Raw genomic sequence first — 11,069 nt, 5'->3', positions numbered from 1 at the left:
TTGACTGCTAACCAGAAGGCTGGCAGTTCAAACCCACCAGCCACTCCTCAGAAGGAAGATTGGGCAATCTACTTCTGTAATGATGCCACCTCGGAAACCAAAGGAAGGGTCACTATGAGTTAAATCTGACTTGACGGCAGTGTGTTTGGTTTGTCTTTTTGTTATGGGCAAAATATTGAATGATGCAGGAAGCATCAAAAGAAAATGGAAGGAATACACAGAGTCACTGTACCAAAAAGAATTGGTTGATGTACATCCATTTCAGGAGGTGACATATGATCAATAACCAATGGTATTGAAGGAAGAAGTCAAGCTGCACTGAAGGAATTGGTGAAAAACAAGGCTCCAGGAATTGACAGAATACCCATAGTGATGTTCCAACAAATGGATGCAGTGCTGGAGGCACTCACTCATCTATGCCAGAAGATTTGGAAGACAACTCCCTGGCCAACTGACTGGAAGAGATTCATTTGTACCATTCCAAAGACAGGTGATCCCAAAGAATGTAGACATTATTGAACAATATTATTAATATAACACACAAGTAAAATCTTACTGAAGATAATTCAAAAACGGTTGCAGCAGTATATTGACAGAGAATTTCCAGAATTGCAAGCTGGATTCAGAAGAGGACGTGGAACAATGGATATCACAGCTGCTGTCAGATGAATCTTGGCTCAAAGCAAACAATACCAGAAAGATGTTTACTTGTGTTTTATTGACTGTGCAATAGCATTTGATTGTGTGGATCATAAGTAATTGTGGATAACAATGAGAAGAATGAGAATCCCAGAACACTTCATTGTACTCATGAGGATCCTGTACATAGACCAGGAGGCTGTTGTTCAAACAGAACAAGGGAACACTGTATAGTTTAAAATCAAGAAGGGAGTGCATCAGGGTTGTATCCTTTCACCATAGTGATTCAATCTTTTTGCTGAGCAAATAATCCAAGAAGCTGGACTATCTGAAGAAGAACCTGGCTTCAGGATTGGAGGAAGAATCATTAACAGCCTGTGATATGCTGACGACACAACTTTGCTTACTGAGAGTGAGAATGACTTGAAGCACTTACTAATGAAGAATGAAGAATACAGTCTGCAGTATGGATTATACCTCAATATACAGAAAACAAAAATCTTCACAACTGGACCAATAAACAACATCATGATAAATGGAGAAAAGATTGAAGTTGTCAAAGAACTCATATTATTTGGTTCTACAGTCAATGCCAATGGAAGCGGTAATCAGGATACCAAACCACATATAGCACTGGGCAGATCGGCTGCAAAAAACCTCTTTCAAGTGCTGAAGAGCAAAGATGTCTCCTTGAAGACTAAGGTGTGTCTTACACAAGCCAGGATATTTTCAGTCACCTCATATGCATGTGAGAGCTGGACAATGAATAAGGAAGACCGAAGAAGAGTCGATGCTTTTGAGTTGTGCTGGCAAATGCTGAGAATACCACGGACTGCTGAAAGAACTAACAAATCTGTCCTGGAGGAAGTACAGCTGGAATGCTCCTTGGAAGCAAGAATGGCCAGACTTTGCCTCACCTACTTTGGTCATGTTATAAGAAGAGACCATTCCCTGGAGAAGGATATCATGTTTGGTAAAGTGGAAGGTCAATAAAAGAAGGGAAGGCCTTCAACGAAATGGATTGACACAGTGGCTGCAATGATGGGCTCAGGTATAGCAGGGATTGTGGAACTGCCAGAGGACCAGGCAGTGTTTCGTCTGCTGTACACAGCGTCACTAGGAGTCAGAGACAACTTGATGGCACTGAACAACAACAAAGAGTTAGGAGATTGAGGGTTTTATCTTCTGCCGCTAGTTTACTGTATGACCTTGAACATCTAATTTCCTGTCTGTGGGTCTTAGTATTTGTTGTTGTTATTTGCCATCGAGTTGGACCTGACTCATAGCGACCCCTCTTTGGGTTTCCCAGGTGTTATCACTATGGAAGTAGATTGTCCAACCTTCTTTCTGAGGAGTGGCTGGTGGGTTTGAACCTCCAGCCTTCTGGTTAGCAGTCAAGTGCCTTAGGCATTATGCTACCAGAGCTCCTGGGTCTTAGTATATCCATCTTCAAAACAGGGGATTTGGATTAGTTGAGTAGGATGGTCTATTCAGCTCTACCCCACTTTGATTCTATGATTTCAGTTCACACAATTCTCCACTCATCACTCAGACCCTACATACCCTTGTATGCTGCCTTGCTTATTGTAGGTGTTCAATAAATGGTTGTTTTTGGATTGGAATGAACTATAAAAAAACTTCATATCATTGAGCTTGGTTGCAAGAAACCAAGAGCTAGTTGTCACTGATAATAGCCAACTTTGATTATGCAAATAAATATGTAGTTATAAATTGTATAAATGCAATGACTTACAGTTCATAGTGTGCTTTCACAAGTTTCTCATGGCCTTGCTTTCACTCCTAGTAAGGTGGGCATTATCAATATGTCCATTGTGCAGATAAACAAGATGATTCCAGATTACTTGTGTTTTCTTGCACACAACAAGCTCTGCCACTCTTCTTTGTCCTTTTTTTTTTTTTACTTTAAGATTATGTAACTTTTCTCAAAGCCATATAAGTTGTAGGTGGCAAGTCCAGTACTCAAACTCAACCTAAACTCAGAACTCCTAAAGCTCCCATTATATGATGCAATGGTGTTTTCCAAACATTCTGCCATCATTTCTTTAGATATTTCATCCCCTAGCCATACTGTTTGTCAGATTTATTTCAATTGTGTTGCAGTAACACACAAATTGAGTCAGGGGCTTAGGTAATAAAGATTTATTTTTCACTCACATTGCAAATCAGCTGTGACTCTTTCTTCTTACTCTGGGGTCAAATCTGAGATGGCTAAACCTCATGAAAACTCTTAAAGCTTCTGTTGAGACTTGGCATACATCACTCCTGCCCATATGCATTGGCCAAAGTGAGTCACATGTTCAAACCTGATGTTGCTGTAATGGCAAGACAGACTCCTCCCACAGGGAGGTATAATATTGCAAGTCACTTGGCAATAGCTGGGAATGTAAAATCCTCTTACAGGCAGGGCAGTGAGTAATCTATCACAGTTATTGACCACATGGTAGACACTGGGGACACAGAAATGAATGGGTTCCCTGCCCTCTAGGAGCTCACTGAGCAGGGAAACAAAATAGTACAGAGATCATTTCAACCTTCTTTGGGTAGATGGCTGTGCCAGTCCTTAGCCTGTTTGTTATCGTTCTTCACCCTCTCTGCTTTTCTGTCTCCTGTAACCCCCTCTTCAAGGCTGACCTTTGCTGACTGAATTTCCCAGGCTTCTGTAACAGTGACTTGGCTGGATTCAGCCAAGAGGAGGCACTGGAAAGTAATTGGAAGTGAGAAAAGGGAGAGATCTCACCCCACCTTGGCTGCTTCTCTTCCATGACTCCTGTTCCCATGATTCCATCTTCCTTTGTCTCCAGCAATAGGCTTACTGCTGTTGCTAATCTCTGGCTTTCCTCACTATTTTGTTTGACTTCTCAGTTCCTCCATCACCTATGTAACCAGTTCTCTCTGATTTAAATACTGAGAATGGTTCCCTCTTTCCTGGTTGTAATCTGACTGAAACAATGGTGCAAGGTGTCATGGAGTGCAGAGGAGAGGTAATTGCATGTTCTGAGTACTGAGGATGGAGTGGGGAAGAGAAAGATCAGGGAAGGCTTTCTGGGGTCAATGAATCCAGAAGTGAGTATTGAAGATGATTAGGAGTAGAGGTTAAAGAATAATAACATGAGCAGAGGCACAAAGTGAGAAAGCATTGATGTTTCTGGAGCATAATACAAGCCAGGAAGATAAGGCTTGAGAAGTAGACAGAGGCCAAGCCATGCAGTGTCTTGAAGTTAACCCAAGAAGCCTGGATATTGCATTAATCCCACCTCTTTCAGTTCCAAGTGACACAAATGCAAGTCAAAATAGTTTAAGTTATAAGGACAGGGGCATAACTGATGTAAAATGGAAGAGAAGGTCACTGGAGATGAGATGGTCAGGAAATTAAGAGGCCAGGGTATTATGTGGATTGTCTACATGAAACCCAAAGTCCCTGAGAATGAGAACAAGTCTGGGGTGGATAGAAAAAGAGCAAATCCCTTGCCAAAATCTTCAATGACCAGACAGGTGTGAGTTCAAGACAGATAAATGACCAAGATGCAATGTCAGAGCAGGATGGAGCAGGGGTTTGAACACTAAGGTGGAGGATAAATGTCTGGAGCATCCATGATAAAGAGAGAGATGACTTTGGCTGGCTGCACATTTCTTAATAGAATTCTGAGGTCAAATTCAGAAGCAGTCAATGTAGATGCAGACTATGGGTCTGCTTCGGCTGCCTTTGGACTGGAGAAGAAAACATAATTGTTCTTTTATTCAGAGGCTGCATCTCAGATTCAGTTAAGAATAGGGCCCTAATAAAGTCAGCAGAAATCTCATTGTTCTGAGGCCAATTAGAGGGAGGGAGGGGCTCAGGGCTAGTCTTCTTAATTGGTTGTTATCTTCCTAACCTCACTAGATTCTCAGCTCCTGAGATTTCTTATTAGTAGACCTGAGGAAAAGGTTACTGTCTGGGCCTACTGATAAAAAGCTTTCAAGGAGTCTGACAATAATTGGATAGGGGTACATTTGAGGTTATTCTGCTAGCAAAAGGGACCCATGAGCTAGTTAGACCTATGAGCTGGTTATTTGAATCATAGTTCTCATACTCTAGGTATGTTTGAGATGACTGTGAAGATACCTCCTAGGCACAACTTATGAGTTCTCCATGTTTGGTCATCTACTTCATCATCTCTCACCATTTTGAGTTTTTTACTCTAATAATTTTAAACTACTATCGTGTTGTAAGAAGGGACCGTTCCCTGGCAAAGGGTATCATGCTTGATGAAGCAAAGCATCAGCAAAAAAGGGGAAAACCCTCAACAAGATGGATTGACATAGTGGCTACAACAATAAGCTCATGTATAGTAAGGATTGTGAGGACAGCACATTGCGGGGCAATGTTTCATTCTGTTGTACATAGGGTTGCTATGAGTTGGAGTCAACTTGATGGCACCTAACAACAGCAACAACAATGGTCCTTTTGGCGTATACCAAGGGGTCTGTGTTTTGCCCTTTGTCTTTGCTCGTGCTATTTCCCCTGCCTGTGTGCCATAAGTGCTTGCGCTCACACACACACTCACAATCATGTCTTTGTCTAGCTGACATCTGCTTAGGTGTCTGCTTCTCCAAGCCATCTCCCTGGCCCTGAGGATGAGTTGGTACCTCTTCTGTGCTATGATAATGCACTTTTCCAGGACTTATCATTATAATATCGTATCACTACAATATCGTTTGTGTATCCATCTCCCACACTAGGCTAGGAGCTCTTCAGGGTAGGAACTTCAAGGGTAGGATTCACCTCAATGCCTAGCACAAGGTCTGCCATCCTTGTTGGGCTGAGTTTCACCGCCTCACTGTCCACATCTCCTCAAACACACTCTCCATGCCCACTCCCACCTCCTTCCTCATTCATCCATACATTCGATCAGCACTCACCAAGCACATACTCTTCTGGCTGGTGCTGAAGCTCAGGTGAATGGCATAGTTCCTGCTCAGAGAGCTCTCTGTCAAATGGATTTCTTCCATGTAGGGTAGTATATGCTATGGCAGAGGTAAGCACAGAGGAGAATAAAGAGGCCATGTCTAATGTGAGTCCTAAAGGATGAGAAGAAATCAGTTAGGCAAAAAGGAGTTTTACTCATTCTGGCCTTAAATGTCCATGTCCTCACTAAATCCAAGAAGCTTCCTCTGGTTTTCTCTACCTGGATTAAAGTATTATAGTTTGTTATTTCACTGTTCCAACTGAGAATAAGTCAAGGAGGCATAAGTGATACTATCTGGCTTATGCCCCATCTCTGGCCTCAGTTTCTTCATTTGTAAAATGTGAGTGATAACTCTTATCTGGCTCCAGCCCTCTCACAAAGTTGTTTTAAAATTGTATTTGTGAACTGTTAAGGACTGTGCAGATGTAAAGGATTGACACTCTTATTCTCCACAACTTGATTTGGGGTCCTTATGTCCCTGGCACCCAGCACAAAAGTCAATGTTCAATAAATACTTGGTTTATTGAGTGACCATGAATGATAAAGAAAGTCTCCCCAATAACCATAGGAGACCATAGAGGGGCAAGGAATGGACCAAGGGTGGGTTAAGAACATAAGGGAAAGAGAACTACCACATATTCCTCATGCCAATCACATTTTTTGCACATTTAATTTTCATTATCACCTGTGAGGTAGGTCATTTTCACTCCATTCTAAAGATGAAGAAATGGAGGCTGAGAGAGATTAGACAACTTGCCCAAGGTCACATAGCTACTAGTGAACAGAGACTATATTCAAATTTAGGCAGTCTGACTCCTGGGCCTGTTCCTGGTGTCCTACCTGTACAGAGGGACAGGTCCTTCCCTCAGTACTAATTCTTCAGAGAACATTTGTGCCTCTGCCCTTGACCTGTGGCTTCATCTTCATTTAAACAAATGGTTTAAGCTTCTTTGCTTTTTTGACCTTTTTGCTTTTTCCCTAGCCAAGCAATAGCTCTCTCTCAACTCCACACTTGAGATAAACCAGTTATTAAGCTGACCGTCAATCTTTGTGATATTCATTGAGGAAAAGCTACATGCGGGGGGGGGGTGGTCTCTGAAGCAGACTGGGCTCCTGTGGCCTGAGGATAATAACCCAGCAGCTGCCTCCTTCTTCATCACATGTCTGCAGTTAGCAGACACTTTTGCAGCTTGCCTTTCTCAGGTCAGAAATGGGCCCCACGAGAGGTTGTCAATCAACTGGAACTGGCAGAAACTGGGAGTGCCTTCAAGCTGGAAGCACTGGGGGGAAGAGAAGTCTTGTTTTTTACATTGGGACTTCAGCCCTCTCTGTGGACAATGTGATAATAGGGAAGGCAGGAGGGAGGAGGAAAGAGAGGCTCTCCTTTGTAGGAGAAAATGCTAAAAGGGAGAAAGAGATGAAGAGGAGGTGGGAGGAGCAAGATGAAAGAAACTGTCATTATAACAGGCAACTTTTGTACAGCAATTTATCCATCATCTCACTCAATCCTCCCAACTGCTCTCAGCAGGAAGGCAGTGTTATTATTCCCACCTGACAAACGAAGAGTTTGAGACTCAGCGAGGTTAAGTGATTCAGAAAGGCAAAGTGTCTTGCTCAGACTCAGACACTGTGGTAGTCACATAAAAGCAAAGGAGACCAAAGAGACTTGTAAAGGAAGAAAAAGATACGACCAGGAAAAAAAATGGGAAGTGAAAAGGAGAAAGAGGAAGAAGGGCTGTGTATGGACTTTGGAGCCAGCCAAACCTGAGTATAAACTCAATTCCCATCAATCAGCCATGTGACCTTGTGTGATGTACTTAATCTCTTGGAGCCTTCATTTCCTCCTTTATAAATTGAAGATAATAATATTTACCCAACTGGCTGTGTGAGGGTCGAGTAAGATGATATTTGTGAAGCTCCTAGCACAGTGTCTGGTATATAGTAGGTGCTTAATAAAGCACCTACTTTAGGGGTCCCAAGGAGAACTATGAGTGGAATAAAGGAAAAAAGGAGTCAAATGAGCAAAAGAGGAGAGAGGTTTTTGAAGAGAATTGAAGAAATGCTTGGAAGGAAGGGAAAGAGGAAAGTTACGGGACTAAAAAGGAGGGAGTAGGTTGGGCCAGGGGGTGATGGAGGGGACAGCTTGTACTTCTCAGGGCTGCCACCACCTGGCTAAGAATCCTCAGGTGGGAAGCAGCCACTCCGAATCAGGAGGGCCTTTGCTTGTGTCTCCTGAGACAACCAAGTTCTGTTTATTGTCACAGAAAATGCATTAAGGATCTTGAGGTACAACATAGACAAGTAAATCTCCCACTTCAGGCACAATTTTCCCTAGGCCTTTTTATGGGTCTGTGGGGTGGGGTGGGGGGGAAGATAGGGCAATTTCAATGGAATTCAGGGAGGAAGCACTCTGTTGAGTGGGGATGAGCCAGTATGTCTGTGGGTGGGAAGAGTAAATGAAGCTTCTCTTATTTAGTATGGATCTTGGAGTGCCTCCCAGGGCCCAGATTAGAGCTGGCCAGGCAGGGTGAGTGAGTGGCAGGGACAGAGGAAGAAAATTCCTGGTTGCCTAAAAGGCCAAATCCTGGCCTTCTCATATCAGTGCCTCTACTTGGGCAAGCCAGTTTCCTTGTCTAAGCCAAAGTGTCTGCATTAGTGAAATGGAGAGTGTCCTACCAGCCACCCCCTTCCCCAGGGGTAACATGAGGATCAAATAAGATAATGGATTTGATAAATGTTTTGGGAACTGTAAAGTGCTATGCACACCTATTTATATATTCACTGTTTCAGCAAACACCTGATGACCCTTCTCTGTGCCATGCACAGGGCCATATACTACATGCATCGTCTTGTTTAATCCTTGAAATAACTCTATGAGGTAGGAAATATTATCGCTATTTACAAACCAGAGAGAGTAAGTAAGTCTCTATCCCAGACTTGCCCACGGTTCCACAACTGGTCAGTGATAGGGCCCCATTTTCTCTGACGCTAAAGCCAGTGCTAGTAACCCCTACCAGGTACTACCTTCTTGAAGTGCAATTCTCTGTCCATGGAATTAGGCCTCCTTGCTCCATTCCTGAGCACCAAAACCAAAACCAAACTAGTTGCTATGGAATCAACTGTGCTCCATAGAATTTTCAATGGCTGGCATTTTGGAAGTTGATTGCCAGGATTTTCTTCTGCAGTGCCTCTGGGTAAACTCAAACCACCAGTCTTTCAGTTAGCAGCCAAATAGTTAGCCACTTACAGCACCCAGGGACTTCTGCAAGAGCAAACCCCCTGCCATTGGGTTGATTCCAATTCCTAGTGACATTATAGGACAGAGCAGTACTGTCCCTTACAGTTTCCAAGGCTTTAAATCTTTATGGAAGCAGACTGCCTCATCTTTCCCCCACAAAGCCACTGGTGGGTTCAAACTGCCTATCTTCTGGTTAGTAGCAAGCGCTTTAACCACTATGCCACCAGCGTTCCTCTTCAAGAACATGAACCAAAACAAAACCAAACGCACAGCCATCGAGTCAGATCTGACTCATGAGACCCCCCTTGGGTTTTCAAGGCCATATCACTACAGAAGTAGATTGCCCAACCTTCCTTCTGAGGAATGGCTGGTGGGTTTGAACCTCCAGGCTTCTCGTTAACAGTCAAGTGCCTTAGGCACTATGCTACCAAAGCTAGGTTGTATTAATCTGGAGTCCTAGGGATAGGGGCACAAAGGGAAAGGGAAAAGTCCTTAACCTGTATCTCTTTTCTCCCCAGGGTTTGACTTCTTTGAAGCCAGTGCCAAGGAGAACATCAGTGTGAGGCAGGCCTTTGAACGCCTGGTGGATGCCATTTGCAACAAGATGTCTGATTCACTGGACACGGACCCCTCTGTGCTGGGTACCTCCAAGAACACACGTCTCTCAGACACCCCACCACTGCTGCAGCAAAACTGCTCATGCTAGGGGAGGCCCACCTTCCTGACCCCCTCATTGTGACCCCTCTCATTGTGGCCCCACACTCACTCATTTCTTCCTCATTATACTCAACATTCCCAGCCCCAAGCAAGCTGAGCTGCTGCTGTTCTCTGCCCTTGAAGGTGGAAGCATGCTCCTGAGTTTCTCTGCAGATGATCCCCACTTTACAGACACTCAGCACTAAATGAATGGGCAGGTCACAATAAGGGTGGAAATTCACTTTACAAAAGAAGACTTTATTTTACGAAGGTGATTCACCACAGGGGCTTGTTGAAAAGCCAGTCTCTTTTCTGTCTATAAATTAAGATTTCTTTCATTTCCCAAAATTGAGACACACACACACACAAACACACTGGCCAACTGTGTAAAGTGAGGCCCACCCACACAGCTAATCATATTAAAAAAGAAAGCCTCCCCAAACACAAAGTGCTTGTTTCATGTCAGTTTCCCTGTGGGGCTTCCTCTCACCACAAGTCAAGCTTTGGCTCTCAACACTTTATGCCTGTTACCAGGGATGCCCACAGGACTTGGGTAGTTGCTGTGGTGACAGGCCAGCGCTAGCCTCCAGAGAGCCCAGATTCTCTAATAATGCTGAAGGAGCAAAGGCTGATTCAGATACACACTTAAAAGAAAAAGATTATCCCCTGCAAAATGTCAACAGTTCCTGCTATGTGACAGAGCAAGCCAGTGAGCTCAGAAAAGACCAAGAGAAAGAGAAAAGAAAAACATAGGCAAGATAAAGGAACAGGTCATGAATTTCTGATTTGACTCCTTTTAGCTGTTCCTTAAGCTATGGGAGTTCCATGAAATTGGTTATTGTTTCTTAGGTTCTCAGAATCTGAAAATTTTAGAGTTGGTGGGATTTCAAAATTTACCTTGTTTGGTGAATCAGTTCCAACCTTTGTATCTGATGAGTGGCTGTCAGGTCTCTCAACTAAATCTCTGTTTTCCAAAGGGAGGGGAGCTCATTGCCCACAGCATTGTTGGGCAGCTCTCATAATCAGAGTGTTTTCCTTGTTTTAAGCTGAAATCTGGCTCCTGGAAATTCTTCTCCTTTTTCCCACCTCATTTTTTTCTAGTTCTTCTGTCTGAGACTCTATAGTCTCTACTCACTTTGCCCCATGACATGCTTGAAATGATTTGAGAACAGGCGCCTGCCCTTTCTCTAGGTCAAACAGCCCTAATTCTGTCTGCCATTCTCCACAGGGTCTTCTTTCCATTCTGTCCTTTTCCTCCCACCCATTTTTCAGTCATGCCTACTAGTCCAGGCGGGAAATGTGATTCAAAGTAGGATAAATCTAGGGGGGCAGGACCCTGAAAAAATGAGGAACTCGGAGGTGCTAATCCCAATCCCTTTCCCTGGTAGTGAAACTATAGTTTCTACCAAAAAGCTAGTTATGAAAGTACTTCTGATTAAAGCTCCTTAATTAAACACCTGAAAGAAAAAGAAAAAAAAACTCTGAGACCAGAGACTAATTAAATAGATTAACTCATGATTCCAGCTTAC

The 11,069-nt window shown here is 43.4% G+C and overlaps 1 protein-coding gene across 1 annotated transcript in view; it reads left to right on the top strand.

Moving 5' to 3' along the window:
* The window catches only part of RAB3B (RAB3B, member RAS oncogene family), a 73,808-nt gene extending 64,258 nt beyond the window's left edge, over nucleotides 1-9,550 (top strand). The window contains exon 4 of the mRNA XM_007945893.2: nucleotides 9,363-9,550. Within this exon, the coding sequence (XP_007944084.2) occupies nucleotides 9,363-9,550 (188 nt within the window). The remainder of the gene's footprint in view (nucleotides 1-9,362) is intronic.
* Nucleotides 9,551-11,069: the final 1,519 nt, after the last annotated feature.

This window comes from Orycteropus afer, unplaced genomic scaffold (genome assembly GCF_000298275.1).
Source record: "Orycteropus afer afer isolate SDZICR_OR568_19922 unplaced genomic scaffold, OryAfe1.0 scaffold00145, whole genome shotgun sequence".
Classification (NCBI taxonomy): domain Eukaryota; kingdom Metazoa; phylum Chordata; class Mammalia; order Tubulidentata; family Orycteropodidae; genus Orycteropus; species Orycteropus afer.
Note: the sequence above shows the minus strand (reverse complement) of the source record. Positions and strands in the feature narration are given on the sequence as shown.